The sequence below is a fragment of the Tiliqua scincoides genome, chromosome 3 (assembly GCF_035046505.1).
Source record: "Tiliqua scincoides isolate rTilSci1 chromosome 3, rTilSci1.hap2, whole genome shotgun sequence".
NCBI lineage: Eukaryota > Metazoa > Chordata > Lepidosauria > Squamata > Scincidae > Tiliqua > Tiliqua scincoides.
This window is the reverse complement of record NC_089823.1, coordinates 226,895,502-226,915,938: the sequence shown is the minus strand read 5'-3', so window position 1 is coordinate 226,915,938 and position 20,437 is coordinate 226,895,502. Positions and strand designations below refer to the sequence as shown.

The 20,437-nt window shown below is 45.3% G+C and overlaps 1 protein-coding gene across 1 annotated transcript in view; it reads left to right on the top strand.

Moving 5' to 3' along the window:
• The first annotated feature begins 338 nt into the window (after window positions 1-338).
• The window catches only part of SPATA16 (spermatogenesis associated 16), a 138,168-nt gene continuing 118,069 nt past the window's right edge, over window positions 339-20,437 (top strand). Inside the window, exon 1 of the mRNA XM_066622149.1 lies at window positions 339-938. Coding sequence (XP_066478246.1) covers window positions 339-938 — 600 coding nt within the window. The remainder of the gene's footprint in view (window positions 939-20,437) is intronic.

The window sequence follows — 20,437 nt, the reverse complement described above, 5'->3', positions numbered from 1 at the left end:
AAAAATGAAAAGGAATCTTGGTGGGAGCCAAAGATGGGTAGTTTGTTACAGTAAGAAACATAGTATTAGAACAAAAAGGCACCTTTTACAGTCCCTATTTTAAAGCTACTTGGGAGGCACTGCACTTATTTTCCAATATACAAAAGGGGGATATAATTCTGAAGGCTTTTTGAAAAAAAAACGCCTTGACTATTTATAGCTGATTGTTGACTTCAAAGGATGCCAAGCTGTGGGAAATGTGAATAAAACATTTGCACAGTGATTTGGGGGGATTTTTGGTACCAATTCCAAACTGTAACATTTCCCACCTTTTCTCTCTTAGGATTTTGTTGTGACTCATGGAGTCGGCGAGCCACACAATTTCGGAGAACGTAAAAAATGAGCAGTGCCAAAAGGAGCGCAGCGGTGCTGAGGCGGAGTTGAACATGACGGCGCACCGACAGAATGAGATTCCGGAAGCTTTGCAAGAAGTTAAAAGCCCTTCTGGGGGAACAACTGTGGAAGTCATAATGGAGAAACTAAAAGCAGGCAATAATGTCAAGGAAAAGCAGAGTAATGATGACAGGCTAAGCCTTAAACGAAAGTTGGAAAGTGAAGAAAAGTCAGCTGTGAGGAAAGAGCTGCGTCTGCAGGAGCCAGAAAGCCAGCCCATCAACATGCTTTTGTCCCATATCCCTCTGAAAACCCTCATGGAGATAGAAATGAAATTGGTCTATGCAGATGAGGAAGAAGTGACGTATGAGTTTGGGGGGGCCCAGGTGCCTACAAGCGTGCCACCAAAATATCCAGAGACTATAAGCATTGATCCTCTGAGAACATCTGAAGGACACCAGCCACAGATGGACAAATGGCTGCAAGTGGCCTTAAAGGATGCCAGCACTTGCTATAAGCAAAAGAAGTATGCTGTGGCAGCAGGGCAGTTCAGAACAGCACTCGAGGTAGGTGGAAAATCTGGTAACAGAGAAATCAGAAAAAGTCTGGAAATTGACCATAAAATTTGGGGCTAAACACATTGAATTTTAAGTACAGAAGCTGTCCTACCTGTTGCGTGAATAGCACGGCTTCATGTGGACATGTATTAGATGTGGGGCTAAGGATGAGCAAGTAGAAGGCTACTCCAATAGCATACGGAGCAGGTGGCCGGGGTGGCAGTCCTAGGCAATGCTCCATACAGGTGACAGACATGCCACCTGAGCCCCTGCTGAGCAGTGGCCCGTGCCTCAGTTGGCGGCAGATGAGCCCTCCCACCTTCCCTGAGGCTCTGAACAGCTCAAAATAGCCATCCTGGAAGCAATTCAGTGGTACACGCAATCATGATGATGTCACTGCCGAACCGCTTCTGGTACAGTACCATCATTCTGATAAGTACAGGGGATGCCACGCAGCATGGGGTGGGGGTGACAAGGGCCCCAGGTGGTGTGCACGATCAGGACACCACTGGGCTGCTACACACATGGTCGGCAACCTTCAGTCTCGAAAGACTATGGTATAAGCCTACAGCACCCAGTATTCCCAGGCAGTCTCCCATCCAAGTACTAACCAGGCCTGACTCTGCTTAGCTTCCGAGATCAGGCGAGATCGGGCATGTGATTAGGCCCCCTTATGTGATCAGCTCAGATTTCTACAACCCTCAGGGAGGTTAAGGTTGAAAGAATGCCTGAAGCATCCCAATCCAAATCACCTTATCCATTCCTGGTCCCCAAGGGGAAAAACACTTAGCTTGGAGGCCAGGACTGAGTAGCAGATAAAGGCTCCAGCGACTCTAGAAACTCCTCCCTGCTTGGCCAGTGTTAATTTTAACTTGCTGGGAGAGAGAGGGTGCTGCTTGCAGTCTCCTCCATACAAAAAGGAAATATCCTTCCCCCCCCCCCCAAACTAAATGTAAGGGAAAGATTCTCACCTGTGTTTATTCCTGTCAATTTTCTAAATGCATGAAATTTTGTATGGAGGAACACCCAGATTTGATACTGCTATTTTATTTTGTATGCAGCCTTGGTGGACTCTTAGTTGGAACCAAAGACACCCTAGCAATGCCTCTGGCCAACTTTATCTTCTGTGTGTGAGAACTAGGGAGAACACAATCACTGTGATTACTGGGAAAGCACAGAGACCAAGGATGCCTGCCTCTTATTGACTAACACCTCTGTGTGCATCTTTCTTTTCTACAGTACAGTTTACAAATCAGCTATTGGCAAGTGCAGTTTTAATATAAAAGGAAATTATTAGTTCATGCTCTTCATCCAGATTTCATCTGAGCAAAGCAACAGTGATCCAGAAATGGGCCTCCTGTCTTATCTGAAATGATAGTACAAAACAGAGGTACAGCCACCCATTCTGAGGATATGAACCCAATTGAAATGGAAACACTTGGAAATGGTCCAACAAAAAGACCTTTTAAAGTGGTGGCTGTTATATATTTAACAGGGGGAGAGTGACTACCCCTATTCATTCCAGCATAGCATCCCTCCCAGTGACTTTGCTGGTGTCTTCCTCCTGTTGCTTTTTATTTAGTTTGTTAGCCCCTTTAAGGCAGGAAACCATCTTCTCATTCTTTTTGCTATAAACTGCTTTGAGGTTTTTTTTCTTTGAAAAGCAGCAGATAAATATTCTTGATGGTGATGATAGCATGCACATGCACACACACACACACACAGACACACACTGATGGACCATTTCAAAGGGGCTGTGCATCTGTTTCATTTAGATTCCCAACTTCAGTATTAATGAGTGCTTCTCTCTCTCCCTCATAAGACCAAGGAGCATCCCATAAAATTGATTGGCAGGAGATTCAGGACAGGCAAAAGAAAGCATTTCATCACATACCACATGCATTCATTCACTGGTAGATTGCTCTGCCACCCAGATGCAGTGTTGGCCACTAGCTTAGACAGCTTGAAAAAAGAATTAGACAGATACATGGAAGGAGCTGTGACAGGTAATTGGAACCTTCCTGTTCCCAGGGAACAAACCTCTGAATAGCAGTTGCCAGGGAGCAAAAAGTTACTGGGAAGGAGTGATGCTTTCATAGTTGTGGGCTTCCGAGAAGCATCTGACTGGCCACTGTTGGGATGCGTTGTTGGATGATGATCCCTTGGTCTGCTCCAGCAGAACTCTTCTCACCTCCTTATAGCCTTTTAGCATGGTTCATCCTTCTACTTCATCGGCTTGTTCATCTGAAATGCAGTTGTTGTTTCTCCTGCTTTTTTGGATAGAGGAATGTGATTAAGGGAAGGAGGGAGTCTGGTTTCCAGAAGGAAAACTGGTTGGCTTTTTTAAAATTTAAAAGGAAATATATGTTCTCGTGCTGAAGAAAGGGATGGCATGTTGCAAGAAAAAAAAATGGATAAAAGACAATTCAATATGAAATTTCAGGATGTTGTTTGGGGAGAATGGGTACTGGGTAACTTTGGGTAATTACTGGGTAACTTTGCCATTTTGCACTATTGGCCATGTGTCACATGATGTCACTTCCGGGTACTCCCTGGAGGACGGGCGCTCATTGCGGCTGCTTCACGCCACCCATTCCTTCTCCTGTGGAGACTCCCCTTCAAAGGGAGAAGGAAAAGGTGGCGCAAAGTAGCTACAGTGAGCGCCCCTCCTCTGGGGAGTGCCCGGAAGCGACATCATGTGATACATGGCCAGTACTGCAAAATGGCAAAGTTACCCGGTAGTTACCCAGTAGTGCAAAGTACCCTGAAGTGATGTCATGTGACACAATGTCACATGATGTCATGAAGTCACTGCCCCAGATGCCAGGGCAGTGCATTATGCCTCCGCTAGTGCGTACATGTCTTGTTTTTTTACCAATTCTTAAGTTTTATACCCTAGGCTTTTCCAGGGAGTTCTTAACCATAAATAGTTGAATTTTTAAAAGAGATCTACAGCAACTGTTACCCTGCACATGTCTGATCTTGGAAGCTAAGCAGGGTCAGGCCTGGTTAGTACTTGGATGGGAGACCGCCTGGGAATACCAGGTGCTTTAGGCTTATACCATAGTCTTTCGAGACTGAAGGTTGCCAACCAAAAGAGATCTACTGTGTGCCACTGTACTCTCACGTTCAGTACTTGTCCCTTTGAACTCTGGTCCCTCCGCCTGTGATTTTTTGCCGGCACACTGAAACCAGAAATCCTGAAACGGAGAGCTGGCAAACATCCCTAGCATCCTCAGCTCAACCAGGCAAAGAGAAGCAGCTGTGTCTGCTCAAGGGCCCCCGGAAGGACTTGGCCATTTACACCTATCAGGTGTGTGTTGACTGGAAGTCAGAGCTCCTGGCATTTACAGGAAAGCCATTGTGATGTTATGCCCTGATTTCGGTGGTACTGCCAATCTGATCTAATTATATTGGAAATCCCTTCTATCATTACGACATAACTCCTACTGTGCTGTGGCTCATAATAATCACATAATGGGCCAGGATTTAAGCATAATCAGATTTTAACCTCCCTGTCATGTTTCCATAATGTTGCTATAAAACTGACATAATCACGAAAAAAAAAATAGCAGCCATTATTTAAACATCTTTATCAGATTGATATATGGCAGCTCCCTCTCCCTTTCTATCTCCTTACATTTATTTTTTTTTAACAATGAAAAATAACAGAAATTGGATTACCGCTGCTGGGAACAGGCTATGATAAACTGTTTGCTCGTGTGCAGATTCAGCCTTAATGATGGCACTGAGCTCTCTTAATCATCGGCGATTGGCTTGTTAAAGTTGCAATGCCCCGAGCCGGAGGCTGCATCAAAAGGACGGTTGCCGTAGTGCACATCGAAGAAAATGCCTCCAGAATACCGTGAGGCTGTCCCCTCACTTTTGTGATTTACACCTCAATCCTAGCTACAGTTGTCTTGAAGTGAGAGCGGGTGGTGTAGTCAGCCAGGTTCATGTAATGAGGCTTTTTCATGCAAGGGCTCGGAGAGGGGAGGAGAATGGTATGCTTTGCTTGAATAACCCCCAACAAAGAATTGCACCAATGGATTGAAGATTCAAGGCAGACAAAAGGAAGTTCAGACGTCTCCCATACCCGTGGATCTCGTATCAGTTGTTTCAATTATTCGCCGTTCAAAAATCCTCCCCATCGCACTTATGACTTATCTGCCTGTGACTGCAGTCCTCCTGTCCCTGCCTCCTGCGCCTTGCCTCCTCTTTCCTGCCTGCAAATACTAACAGGAAGCAGGGAGTGCTCACAGGAAGCGAGGGCTGAAAATAACGCAACGCTAAGGGCTTAATGCGATGGAGGGGATTTTTGAACCGCTTTTTGTAGGGTTCGTTGCTATCCACCGTTTTTGGTATCCACAGTGGCTGCTGGAACCTATCCCCTGTAGATACAGGGGGACATCTATACTTCATGCAGGGTGTGGTTAGTTTATGGCGCTCACTGCATCAGTTGTAGTAAAGATCGCTTACGTAGGTGGCTTCAAATGTGGATTAGACAAATTTATGGAGGAGAACCGGCCTATCGATGACTACTAGTCACAATAGCTGTGTGCTATCTCCAGGTTCGGAGACAGTATATGACTGAATCAGGGCCAGCTCACGACCTCCTGGTGCATGAGGAGGCATGCCAAATTCTCCCCCCTTATCTGGTAATCCACCAGTTTCTGCTCCTCCGACACTCCAGTCCATCAGTCTTCTTGCCTCCACTCTTCTCCTCTATCCCCCTCTCCCTTTTCCAATCCACTGCAACACCAGTGTCCTTTGGATGTGCCACAAGTCAACAACTCAAGCCCCAAGTTGCACACAAGTTGTGTATGAGTGCATTACACATGTTCTTATGTTCTTATACATGTCTGCTTGAGCATGTGTGGTAACACCGCATCCACTCAGCACACTTACGACTGATGCGTACTGTTGTTTTCACCCATCCAACCTCATCCCTGTGACCTAAATGATGCAAACCAGGAAACTCTTGAAACTTGATTCTACCAATGGTATAAATGGCAATGAAATCCTATCTATTACCACAGAATTTGCCCTTCTGAATTTCATGCGCAGGAGATTTATCAGGTGCTTCAGATTAATGCGCACATCCAGGGGATGATGCTTGTTCGGGTTCAAGGAAGAGCATTTGTGCGGTGATAGAGGACCTGCTGTCTTGTCAGAACTTTTTCAATATAGTGCTTCTCACTATTACCTTTGTAACACAATCCTGTGTATGTCTACTTATGCAGTAAGTCCTATTGCATTCAGTGGGACAACCCTGGGAAGTGTGTATGGGATTACAGCCTTATGTTTCCAAATAAGCAACTTGGGAAGAGTAGAAGGCCTCGGGGCCAGCATGTCTTTCCTCCTGGCACACTGCTCCAGAGCACATCATGGCAAGGAAGAAGAATCCCTCCCTCGCTTCTCCCCCCTCCCTTTTCCCTCTGATACTGTTTTCTGGGTCAGGTAATACAAGATATGAGATGGGTGTTTTGACAAGCTGAATAGGGAAGGTGATTTGGTGATGTGAAGCCTGGCATGGAATGGGGAGAGAAGCCGCCAGTTCTTCTCCAGCTCAGTTCTATACCTGTTTGAGGGGGCAAAATTAGGACTTGAAAAGCCCACCTCTCCTATGAGACAGGTAACTATGAACCTCCAGGCTCAGCCTCACCAGTATCTCCAATTTTTTTTTTAAACTCTGACTTTTCCACACATAATCAGGGTTTTTCTCGTTTGCAAATACTTCATATTATTCCCGTGACTGTCAGCCGAAGCAAGCGGGATGTGAACAAGCCATTCCTGACATCTAGCCTACTTTTTTCAGCATTTGACAATTAACCGCAGAGGGAGGCGACATTTGAAAAGCCCTCATGTTTCTCTAGCATTTTCGAAAGCCCATCCAGGCTCCTGGGGACTTGGCATTTACAGCTATATGACCAGGCTCTTCAGCTGCAAGCAAACAGTGCCATGGGCTTTAAATATGTGATGCAGCCTTAAGCCCTGATTGAGAACATTCCATGGACTTCATCAGGCTGAAGCTCATTCCCAACACATTCCCTGGATGGCTGCTATCTTGCCCAATAGTTAAAGGAAAAACTCTGCACTACATCCCCCTGGTGGTGCATTAGATGTTACAGCTGCCATTAGGTATGGACAGTCAGTAGCCAGCTTGGCCAATTGGACCCTCTGAAGGGCCTTGGACCTTGGCCATTGCCTGCCATGGCTGACCCCTCTCATCTCCCCTGGATAGCACAATAGCCTGCCAAAAGAGGGCTTGGGTGTCAGCAGGCAGCAGGGGTAGCAGGAATCTGGGGCAGCGAATCAGTAAGTAAATTGCCTGGTCCTACTTTTATCTGAGTAGCATTCACCGAAGTTATTCATAAGAACATAAAAGGAGCCCTGTGGTTCAGGCCAAAGGCCCATCTAGTCCAGCTTCCTGCATCTCACAGTGGCCCACCTGATGCCTCAGGAAGCGTACAAGAAAACAAGAGACCTGTATCCTGGTGCCACAATCTTGCATCTGGCCTCCTGAGGTAGCCTACTTCTAAAACCAGGAGGCTGCACATATCATCATGGCTTGTAACCTGTGATGAACTTCCAGAAATCTGTCCAATACCAAAGGCATCAGGGCCAAATGCCATCACCACATCCTGTGGCAAGGAGTTCCACAGACTAATTACACAATGGATAAAGAAATATTTTCTTTCGTCTGTTCTAACTCTCCCAACACTCAATTTTAGTGAATGTCCTCTGTTTCTGGTGTTGTTTGAGAGGAAAAAGAACATCCCTCTATCCACTGTTTTTATCCCAAGCATAATTTTGTGTGTCTCAATCATGTCCCCCCTCAGGTGCCTTTTTTCTAGACTAAAGATTCCCAAATGCTGTAGCCTTTCCTCATAAGGAAGGTGCCCCAGCCCAGTAATAATTTTGGTCACTCTCTTCTGCACCTTTTCCAGTTCCGTTATGTGCTTTTTGAGATGTGGCAACCAGAACTGGACACAATACTCTGGAAACGGCCTTACCATCAATTCATACAATGGCATTATAATATTGGTTGTTTTGTTCTCAATCCCTTTTTAAATGATCCCTTGCATAGAATTGACCTTCTTCACTGCTGGCGCACACCTGGGTTGACACTTCCATGGAGTTATTCATGATGCGTTAAGAAGGAGGGTTGGATTTCCATTTAAGTAATGAAAAAAAAAAATAGTGTTTGTAATCAGTGATGGGGTGAATCTAACCTCATTCACACACATACCCCGGGTTGGGCTTGTAGTTGGGATAACCAAACTATTCCCCACCAACCTCAGAAAATATTTTGATTTATTCCAAACCCTATTATGAGCCATCTTGGACCTCAGAGGTGTCATTGGGAAAATAATGGGGTTTGATCTTTTTGTAAGTCTCCTGATTTGTGAGTCTCAGAGTCCCGCCTGCTTCCTCATTCCCATAAACTCCACTGCCCCCACCAAACTGCAAGCTTCCATGAGTGCTCCTCTTCTGTTTTCTGCCCTATCCCCCCTTCTCCACTCCAGTGCTCAGGTGTCCCACTTCAGCAGCCCTGCTCTCCAAACCTGCATCTTTGATTTGCACAGTGACTCGCAGCTGATTCTCATTATCATAGGATCTCTGCTGTTCAAAACAGCTTAAAAGGTGTATTTTGTCATCCTGGGTAACACAGTGCTCCCCAGAGACTGCAAAATGGCCTACTTTTTTGTGTGTTTATCAAACCGTGTTCTTCGTCTGAGGACCAAAATGTAATTAGCTGTTGTAATTTATCCCGAGAGGGAATATTTCCTCAGCACCTAACCCCAAGAGAGGTGTTAGCTACTCTTAAGGGTAAGCAGGCGGCAGCTTTCCCGTGCAGTAATTCACACTGCTCTAAAATGCTTGATCCTTTTCCTCCGCGGTCTAATATTGATTATCATTAACTCTTCCTGCCAAAAGAAGGCTGTTAGCAGGTCCAGTATCCTGTGCTCACATCACAACATCTGCAATTAAATTCTGCAATAGGAATGAATCACGCATGTTCAAAAACAGTGGTGGTGTATGAAAGTGAGTGTGCATTTGGAGGTATGGAACTTTTCCTTGGACTACATTGCCATGTGCTGGGATAAGTGCCAGAGATGAATGCATGAATGATGGAGCGTTTGAATGCAATGTGGCCATGGTGTGTATGCTTATAGGAAAATGCCCACAATTAACACAAGCCTACACAGCTTGTGACCTCTTACGCTGCACACTCATCAGCTATGCAGTAAGTTCAGCTATTGCTAGAAACATTCCTGTCTTTGCAATGCCAAGCAGACAACAACATCAGGACATGTATTGAGTCCTTTTAGTCAGCCACCATACATGTTCAGTGCAGGATTGCGAGGACTATGGACCACAAGTTATGTGGGCTTGACTTAATATTTCATTAAGGGCCTGCTTGTATTCCACCACAGCTGTCTGTTGGATTTGGACATGAAATCTAGATCTAGTATACAGCACAAAAACTAGGATAAACTAATGTCACCAGCCCTTGAGGTGAGGGGGAAAGTTTCAGAATGTGTAGGCTTCTCAGCCCATAGTAGCAGTGGTTAATGGTCAATCTGTCTGCCCTTATGGATTTCCACTGCAACCAGGAGTGCGACCCTTAGGAGTTGTGGGGCCCAACTGGAAACACTTTTGCAGGGCCGCCCTCTTATTTTGTGGGGCCCCCTCTCCTCAATTTTTTAGCTCTTTGCTTGAATGGAGCCAGACCAAGAAAAAAAAAAATACACTACTTCTGTGCAAGTGGGTGTAACCGTACCTTTAGTGGTTGTGCAGAATAGACACCTGGGGGGATCATCCAGAGGGAAGAGGGAGTACGCACCCAGCCCACAGCACTCCCTGACTCTTGCCCATTGCTGCCCCATTCACAGCAGCCCACTCTAGAGTGAGACTGGAGAGTGGGTGGCACTGGGAACTGGGAGGGAGAGGAAAGAGCGAGGTGTGTATGCTGCCGCCTGCATGGCACCAATTCCAAGGTAACTTGGCAGCAGTGGGTGGGAGTTGCTTTCGAAGTGACCCCGTTTTGGGCCAATTGGAAGCAGCAGTGGGCGGAAGGCAATGCAAGGCCCCCAACATGCACAGAACCCAATTGGGTGAAATCTCCCCAACTGCCTAAATGCTGGCACTGACTGCGACTATTTGCCCAACTACATTTGAATTACTGCCCCAAGTATTTTTACATCAGTTTATTTAACACAAGCTACATAGCTTGTTTAACACACACACACAAAGAGAGAGAGAGAGAGAGAGAGAGAGAGAGAGAGAGAGGGAGCTGCACTGCATTATGGATTTTGTAGTCTTAAAGCTGCCTTAACAACCAGCAGCACTGATGCATGATTCTGCAATAATATAAAATGTTAATAGCCTTGATACTGGCACAAAAAACAGAGAGCTTCAGGGACAAAGCACAGTCGACCATAGGAAAGCAATGCAAATGTCTGTGTCCCCACAATTTCTCATCCCACCTCTGCAATTACAGAACCTCACAGATGGAATTAGATGGCAGACCTTTTAATTTGCAAATTGCTTTACTGTCTTTAGTTGGCCCTTGTAATAATCCTGTGACCTAGTTTAAACATCCCTGGCCCTGAGTGATGTCCCTGAGTTGCCGCTTCTGTGTGGCTATTTCCTAAACAGCTCTGGTAATCTATGTCAGAGGGAGATCACAGAGGAGGGATTTATGACTTAGCCTCTCTGCATCCCAAGTCACCTGGCATAAATTTTTGTACACGGCTGTCTAAAAGGGTGATTGTCTCCATAGTGGACGCAGAAAAACACAAAAGTTGCCCAGTTTGTCTGTGACCAAAGAAATGCCAAAACAAGTATCGCAAGGCACTTATCCTTCCTCTTTAGCACAGAAGGTGTACTCCGAGTATTCTGCCCCACAGAAATGAACAGACCTAACTTTGACTTAGTTCTAGCAGTGAGGGCTGTTAGCAAGATGTTTGGGGCATGAGATCTCTTGACAGCCAATTAATTATACTGATAAAGATGGTATGAGAATTCTAGAAAGGTTTCCCGGTGCCATAAATCTCTTCCAGAATTAAATTTTACACTCTGTTGTCCTGAAAATAATCTCCTCCAGGTCATTAAACAAACAAATGAAGTAAGTTAATGGCTGGTGTGTCACTTTAAAGCCTAGAAAGAGCTCCAACTGTATCATCATATCAAATGTGGTGTTCGTCTCTGGGATGTGGAATGAAGATCTGAAATAAAGTGTGATTAATTCACCAGAGGGCCATCGAGATCTCTTTTTCATGGGCTGGATTAATTCCATCACCCACAGATGGTCATTATGAGCTCTGCCAACGTGCTTGTGAAATAAACATTAGTATCCATCTATTTTTTTTTTTATTGTAGTCTCGGTGGCTTAACTCTTTGTAGGACATCTAACACGCGAAACCTTAAGCAGTATGCACCCAGTCCATAGCCTCACATGGTTTCTCTTGCATAAAGAGAACATTTGCATCCTCTTCTGTAGAGCAACCAGTTCCAAGGGTGCAAAGCAGATTGCTGTGTTTTAACTTAGATACCAGACAGAGACCTTTAAATCTTATGCAACAGAAAACAGAAAACAGGGCTTATCCCACCCATGTCTGCACCAGTCCTGTTGTTGCTCCTCCCTTAAAACAGGTATTCAGTGCCGCTTCAATCCCATAAGGCTTAAGGAAAGGCTTAAAACTAGGTGGTGATGACTGCTGAATGGAAGTAAACTGTGCAGGCCCTCCAACGGGAGGGACTTACTGCCCTGCATAGTTCTTCCTCCTGCCATGGATTAGTGAAGGGAAATAAAAAATGTCCAATATGCAAACATGTACAGTTTGATCTGGATAATATGTATCATTTGCAGAACCCAGTTATTTTGTGCTTTAAGAAAAGCACATACCACAAAGCTAAATGCACTCAGTGTGTGGTTGGTCTGTGGAACTCCTTGCCACAGGATGTGGTGATGGCATCTGGCTTGGATGGCTTTAAAAGGGGATTGGACCAATTTCTGGAGGAAAAATCCATTACGGGTTACAAGCCATGATGTGTATGTGCCACCTCCTGATTTTAGAAATGGGCTATGTCAGAATGCCAGATGCGAGGGAGGGCAGCAGGAGGGTGGATCTGGTGGCAGTGACACATGCTGGATCCTATCCTCTCCTTTCAGAAGCTCCCCACTCCTCGGAGGCATAGCTAGAGGGGGTGCAAAGTGCTAAGTTTTGCAGGGAGCCTCCCTGCAGCTTGCAAGCGGCCCCTCCCCTTTCGAGTCATTCTGGGTAGTGGGAGGCAAATGCAGGGAAGCCTCCGTTTTTCTCCCACGGACTGGAATGGCTCCGAAGGGGAGGGGCTGCTTGCACACTGTGTGAGGCTCCCTGCAAAACTCAGCGCTTTGCACTCCCTGTAGCTATGTTACTGCCACCCATTTCTACTCCTTGGAATTGTGCTAGTTAAATAGCTAGAGCAGGTTTGAGGAGGATCATTGGCAAACAGGAGGCTTATGGTAAAATAATTCCTTTTTCTCCTTCCTAGCCTCCTAATTTCCCCCCCCCCCCACTGGGTACAGGGTTCACCATTGTGGCTCAGCTGCATAGGCTACAGGGAAAGGGTAGGATTGGGCTCTAACCCCCACATAGAGAAGATAATTAAAGAAAGTAGATGAAGCACGGACCCTAAAAGATGTGCATACACATCTTGACATATGCACATCTTGAGTGTGCCCAGCATTTAATGTGTAAATGCTGGAGTAAGAATCGCCTGAAACTGCCTAATGATGGTGAAAACAGCAGCACACAAGTTGCCCGCAGCCCTTGCAAAAAAGTTACCAGTAAAAGTACTGTTGTCCAGTGGCGTCACTAGGGTTCGTGTCACCCGGTGCAGGTGTCCAGCGCATCACCCTCATGCAGTGGGCGGGGCAACACTCCAGGTGGTGGGCGTGGTGATCTACCATCGCCCCACCCCCGCTGGTTTTTTGGCTGTACCTTTTGATAGAATAAAGATATTTCAATGCAGTTTGTTTCATTGCATTCTGCATGAAATTACACATTGATTGATATATAACATGATGGTATTATTTTTACAAACTGTGATTTTAGTGATTTTGGTCACTAGTGGTGTCACCCCCCCCCCCAGGGTGTCAACTTACTAACACTTTATTGGAGCAGTTCTCAGACTTTTAGCACTGGGACCCACTTTTTAGAATGACAATCTGTCCAGGATCCATCATAAAAGCAAATTAAAATAATTATAATTAAATTAAAGTAAAACAAATAATTAAATAAGGGGAAGCCAGCCCTGTTCCACCAAGTGAATTTTTCATGTAGCCTGCCTGCAATAAACCCCCCCCCAAAGCATCAGTAAGATTTTCACCCCTACCCAGTTGAATGTAAGTTCTTATATTTCAAGCATATCACTATCAGGACCCACCTGGCTTTACAAGTCTGAGAGCCCAAGCCTATGCCTGTCTACTCAGAAGTGAGTCCCATTATAGTCAGTGGGGCTTACTCCCAGGAAAGTATGGATAGGATTGCAGCCTAAAACAGAAAAAAAATTCACCTTACCATGTCAAACCTCTGTTTCATTCTTTCTATGGGGGAGGCTGCCTTCTGGAGCATTTGTTGAGCTCTAGTTGCATCAAATCAGGACCATTCTGGTGGCCTCTTTCTCTTTGCCTGACCTGCCCAGGAGCCGAGGCACGGTTGCTTACTCACTAGTAAACGCGACCATGTCACTTAGTTTCACTTTCCCTAGGGCTCAATACATTCTCCAGCTTGGAGGGAGGGACCTCCTTCTTGGGTGTTTTTTGGGGGCTACATTCATTGGATCAGGACTATCCTGGTGTTGCTGGATTCCTCTCGGCCTGCCCTTTCCAACGGACTAATGCACGTTCACCTACTCATGAGTAAACATGTGATACAGCTCGGTTTCACTTTCCATTGGGCTCCATGCAATTTTCGTTTTCCGACATTTTGCCAATAACTTTTGCTAGAAAGGAGATATTTCACTCTGATTTTTTGCATTGCATTCTGCTGGAAATTACACATCCAATGGTATATAACATGATGGAGTTGCTCCTAACCACTGCGATTTTAGCGTGTCACCCCCTTTGCACATCACCCGGTGCGGCCCGCACCCCCCGCACCCCGCTAGAGATGCCACTGCTGTTGTCTACAACAAAGTTTTAAAAAGCTTAGAAAGTTAATAGACAAAAATATTTCTTTTCTTAATAGAAAAGATGGCTACACCGATTACTTTTCAAAAACTCAAACATACAAAAGCAAGGAAATGCAAGCTAAGCCAAATCAGCAAATACTGTGCGACAATCATTGTGCATTGTGTTGTTTGTAATACACAATGATTGCTATGCACTATTTGCCAGCTTAGCTTGCAATTCCTCACTATTGTGGGTTTGAGTGCCAAAGAATATTGGGTACAATATTCCCCCTGCCTGTTGCCTTAACCCTTACTATGACAGAGGGACCGCTTTATCAATTAAGGCTGTAATCTGAAATCCTATGTGCATTTGCTTGAAAGCAAACTTCATTCAGGGCCCAGTCCCATCCAGCTTTCCAGCACCAATGCAGCTGTGTCAATGGGGCATGTGCTGCATTATGTGGTGGTGGTGGACAGTCATGGAGGCCTCCTCAAGGTAACCTCGGGGCTGCATCACAGCTGAATGGGCACTGGAAAGTTGGATAGGATTGGGTTCACAAGGTAATGAGACTGGGGCTGGACTATTATTGTCAGGAAACCCTACTGCACTTAGGGCACAATCCTAACCAGGTCTACTCAGAAGTAAGTCCTATTTTGTTCAATGGGGCTTACTCTCAGGAAAGTGTGGTTAGGATTGCAGCCTTAGTGGAGTGTATTTGTGAGTATGTGGAGCAGAGGATTAAGATTGCAGAGCATGGTGGGGGGGAGGTAAACCAACCCTTCTCTTTTGCCATTGCATGTATTCCCCCCTCCTGTTGCAATTTGTAAATATCCAGTGCATTGTTTCTCAAACCGTGGGTTGGGACCCACTAGTTGGGTCGCGAGCCAATTTCAGGTGGGTCCCCATTCACTTCAATATTTTATTTTTAATATATTAGACTTGATGTGACTGCATTTGGGGAAATGTTACAGACCTGTACTTTTAACAAGCTGTGTATATTATTTTAACAATGATAGCCAATGGGACTTACTCCTGGGTAAGTGTGTGTAGGATTGCAGCCTAGGATTGTTAAAAATTTTCATGCTTGATGATGTCACTTATGGTCATGACATCACTTCCGGTGAGAACTGACAGATTCTCATTCTAAAAAGTGGGTCCCTGTGCTAAATGTGTGAGAACCACTGATTCAATGGGTAAGGGAATAGGGGCTAGAATTTCTGGTAGAGAATCTGCCCTACATGCAACAGTTCTCAACTGGATCAGGATCTTTTGAAGCTTTTTTTCCTGTCTTTTAAAAGAGGCATTACCAGACTCAAGCACATCTTTTACAGACACATTAATTCTAACATGCAGTCTGGTGCTGTGCTTGGAAATCACCATCCCAGCACCAGCCTCGCTCAGCCTTCAGTCAGCTGACGCAAAGGGCCAATCCTGTCTGGACCCCCTCAGTAATTGTTCCTTATCCTGAGCATACCCGCATGTGCTGTGAGGGCTCCCACCTCAGCCCATGTTCCCTTTCTCTACTGCCACCTGCATATCTCTGACTAGAGGTGTACCCACCAATGTTTGCAGCTCTCAAACTTGGGCGCTGCTGGTTTTGGACTCCACACCTACACTCAAACTGACAGTCACCTCCCCTGGCTCTCAGCACTTCGCTAAGACCTGACAATCTGACATTTGCAATGTTCTCCCTTGTGAAGGACTCAACTTGTTCTCATGAGAAAAATGCAGCCTGCTGTAGGCCAAGGTTCTGCCAACCCCATCTGGCTGCTCGAGAAAAGCTGAGCGGCAACAGTGAGCCCGCTTTGTTTGTCATGACTTGTGCTGAATGGGAACATAAGAACAGCCCCACCGGATCAGGCCATAGGCCCATCTAGTCCAGCTTCCTGTATCTCACAGCGGCCCACCAAATGCTCCAGGGAGCACACCAGATAACAAGAGACCTGCATCCTGCTGCCCTCACTTGCATCTGGCATTCTGACGTAGCCCTCAATGAGGTTTCTCAGTCGCGTTGGTTAGATTTGGAAGAAGACCAGGGAAGTGGATCTCCTCCTAAACCAGAAAGTTCACAGACAGATCTGAGAGGAACTTTATCTACAAGGACGGGAGAGGGGAAAGTGGGTCACTCAAACACTTCCTTCGCATTTAGCGATTTGTAGAGACACACCGGCAGGGCACCGTGACAGCGGTTTCCAAGACCATTTGTTATTTTACAGTGTCAAAAGGATGTACAATGTCAAAGGGGAGGGGGGCAGAGAAAGTGGCGGAGAGAGACAATGAAAGGTGTGGGAGGACAGACGGCGGTTTTGAGCTTCATTCAGGCTGGGGGCCTTTTGTGCAATTGTTTACTCATAATGCATTTGAGATTGCTAGCTTTCCACGGCTCAGCAGTAACAGCAGCTGTTTGGAACAATGCTCCCCGTGTTCCCCCCTATACATTCTGGCAATGCATAAATGGCAGAGGAGGGGTCTGGGAGGCTGGCGGTGCACCTCGTGTCAGTTGAGGACTCTGCTGTGGCATGCAATGCTGGGACAGTTCCAGCACAAACGTGTGGCTTTCATCCAGCGGTGGTGGGGGTGAACAGAGTGTAGTAGTGTGTTTTTGCCACTTTGCTTGTGGGTGGACGGCCTCCATCCCAAGCACCCTGGAGCTTGTTCCATGACTCATGTACACATTTAGATTGCCTGCCTTCCCCTCCTGAATACTCAGTGGATTCCCATTCTGAGACTAAGGTCCTAAGTAGAGTTGGGTGGGTCGACTCACCTATGAAACTGGGTGATGTGGCTGCTTTAAGCGATAGGTTGGGGTGAACTGGTGGGATTGCCCTGCACCCTATGCCTGCCTGATACTTTCTGTGGCCCACTGTCCATCCAGCTGCTTCACCTTGTGTGCCTTCAGATTGAGCATCCTACATTGGTGAAGGCCAGTGTAATATGCAGCCTCCAGGTTCTTATCTGCAACCTCCAGGTTTTAGAGGTAGCCTACTTCTGAATGCCAGGTGCAAGGGAGTGGCTATAGGATACAGATATTTTGTTGCCTGTATTCTCCTTGAGGCATCTGGCAGGCCACTGTTGAGATACAGGAAGCTGAACTAGATGGGCCCTTGGCCTGATCCAGCAGGGCTCCTTATGTTCTTATAATAATTAAAAAGATGTTAAAAGCTGCCTTGGGTCCCTGCAGGGAGGATATAATAATAATAATAATAATAATAATAATAATAATAATAATAATAATAATAATAATAATAATAATGTAGTTTCTTCACTGTTACCTGCTTTAAAAAAAATCAAAACACTACTTTTACCTCTTTCTTTTTTTGTATGTATGTATGTATGTATGTATGTATGTATGTCAGAAGAAGTTGGCAACCTTCAGTCTCGAAAGACTATGGTATCGCGCTCTGAATGGTGGTTCTGGAACAGCATCTAGTGTGGCTGAAAAGGCCAGTTCCGGAGTGACAATCCCTTCCACACCGGGAGCAAGTGCAGTCTGTCCTTGGTCTGTCTCCCTGGCTATGAGCCTTCCTTCTTTGCCTCTTTGTATGCATGTATGTATGTACACAGTAGTCATCTTTCTCCTTATTAAAACAAGGAACTAAAAAGTATTCTATTGCAAACTCTTCCAAACACAGTGGGGAGGGGTCCTTCTTGATGTTATAGGTACTAGCCAGTCAGCACTGCCCACAATTGACTTTTACAGCAAACTGGGAGAAACTATTTGCAGAGCTGAATCCTGAAGAGAGAAAATTGTATTTGCACTGAAAGTGTTTCCAAATTGCTCCCAAAGCTCTACAGATATTTCATCTGCTCAACTCTTTCTCAGGATGTAGCTCTTAGAACCCAGTGGGCCTGACTTCTGAATACAAATAATGAGGTGCGAAATCCAAGTCAGACAGTCTACCTACAAACTCCAGGGTGAAATCCCATCCATGATTACCTGGGAGTGAGCCCCATTGACCATAATAGGACTTATTTCTGAGTAAACATGCATAGACTTGGGCTCTTGGTTGCCCTTAAAGCAGTGGTTCCCAAATTGGTGGGTCATGATCCACTGGGCTGGGAAACATCTGTGTCTTCCCCTTCAAGGGGCAGGGAGGTGGGAAGGCAGCAACGCAATCCACAGGATCGCACTGCTGCCGGGGATGGAAGGGTGTGTTTGACACCTCCTCTAGCTTTGGCCTCCAGGGGGTGCAGGGAGCACGGCGGACTCCTCCGCAGGGCCCCCCAAGGCTCTAACAAGGTAATTGCAAAATCACAAAGGTAATCTCCAAAATCACAAAATTTTGTGATTGGAAACAGGAAGTGGTTTCTGAACCTGATCCTGGGTCATGTTGCTGCCTTAGCCCTGCCCCTGCAACTACTTATGTGGTTCCCAACTGGAGGAGTTTGGGAACCACTGTCCTAAAGAATTCCTCACAAAAGCAGTTTATTCAGTGTAGCCTCATGGAAGTACGAGCTGCTTTTTAAAAAAAATATGGCAGGTGGAGGTTAAGAGTTCTTGCCAAAGCTCAGCCTTTGGTACTCTCATGATGTTTTTTTCTGACATTAGAGTACAGACCAAAAATTGGTGTTGCAGGCAGATTATATGCAACTGAGCCACTCTTTAGGCTACCTAAACCAGCTCTCAGGTAACAATAACAACCTTCAGTAACAACCATGCTATAACAACCTCTGTATCCAGATTTTGCAACCAAGCCTCAAGTCTCCAGTACTTGGCATAACTTGGCAGTACTTAGCATAACTCAGCTGTCTAAGGATGGCTTCATGAACCAAGAAATTATCATACATCCCAGGCTATTTGCCCGTATCATGCCCACCTAGCTCTCTGACAGTGTCGTGAAAACGGCAAACAATAAAACTTTCAATGACAGCAATTGCAGAACCGTTCGCATAAAGACTAGTAAATTTAGCTCCTCTCAGGTGACAGCTGCATGCAGATTTAGTATTGAATTAACATGAAATGAAAATTTCAAGACATTATGCAGGAAGTTATTTACGCAGCTCTCATTAACAATGAAGCCAGAGGTTTCTTTAATAGAACCACTGCTCGCTCAGCAGAAAATATATCCCATGTTGCCGCTAAAATATTGAATTGAATAAGGATATAAGAAAGATGGGACTGGGAGCAGTGATACCACTGACAATTGATTTGTTCTTAATTTTCTCCATTTTCAGTTTTATACGCATGATCAACTGCATTGTTGCAAACTAGTCTTACTAGTTCTTGTTGCTTTGCCTGGAAAGCAAGGCTAATAGTGCATGCGTACAGTACGGTAACTTGAGAGACTGTTCTTCATTTCGTATATTATTATTAAGAGTATTTATATACGGCTGTTCAACAAAAAGTAGTTCACAAAGTAGTGTGCATAGCATACAATCTCTTTTTTTAGGGATAAGAGCTTCAGGGGCCTTCTTTCAGAGGCACTTCCTGAAGTACCTTAAAGCAGAGCTGGCCAACTTTTGTATTCTTCAAAACCATTCTATTCTTTCAGGAGAAACACACATCTAGTCCCGTGGTTCCCAAATATTTTTGACTGAGGGCTCCCTTAACCTACTGGGCCATTGGCCATGGCTCCCATTAGGGTTACAGTCCTATGCATTGTATAGGGTGATGGGTTTTTTGCAAGGATTCCATGGCTCCCCTGACTGGTTTCTGCGACTCACCAGGGAGCTGCGGCTCACAATTGGGAACAACTAATGTAGTCTTATTCTTGGATTGGAGCAGTATATACTAAGAGTTCACTGAGGATTAGAAGTGAGCAGGAAAGGACATTTGATTTTCTTTCCATTGTTAAAAAAAAAAAAATCTATTCAACTAGTTATTGTACTTAAATTTGTTGGAGCAGCCCCCTAGTTCCCTTATCCCACTGCAACCAAATCTAAATGCATGTATGTGAAATAATTGCTTAATCATCCCCCTATTTATCTGCCTCTACATCTCTCCCCTCCTTCTATTGTCTCTCTTCTGCCTTTTTGTACGAGATTGTGAGCTGGGTGGCCCAGGCATCTGTCCTGTCATCTATTATAAAGCACCACTTGCATGGACAGCACCAGATAAATAATAAATAATGTGGCCTTCCTGTTATTTTAGGGGTGCTCCAGGGACATGTCTCTGGCCTAGGGTAAGTGTCAGGGTGGCAGTGAGCCCAGGATAGACTTCTGTTCCTCTTGACCAAAGTTGATGGTTGCAGGCATCGAATCAAATTCAAAAGCACACAGCTAGTATTATAATGCCGTTGTACAAATCTATGGTAAGGCCACACCTGGAGTATTGTGTCCAGTTCTGGTCACTGCATCTCAAAAAAGACATAGTGGAAATGGAAAAGGTGCAAAAGAGAGCGAC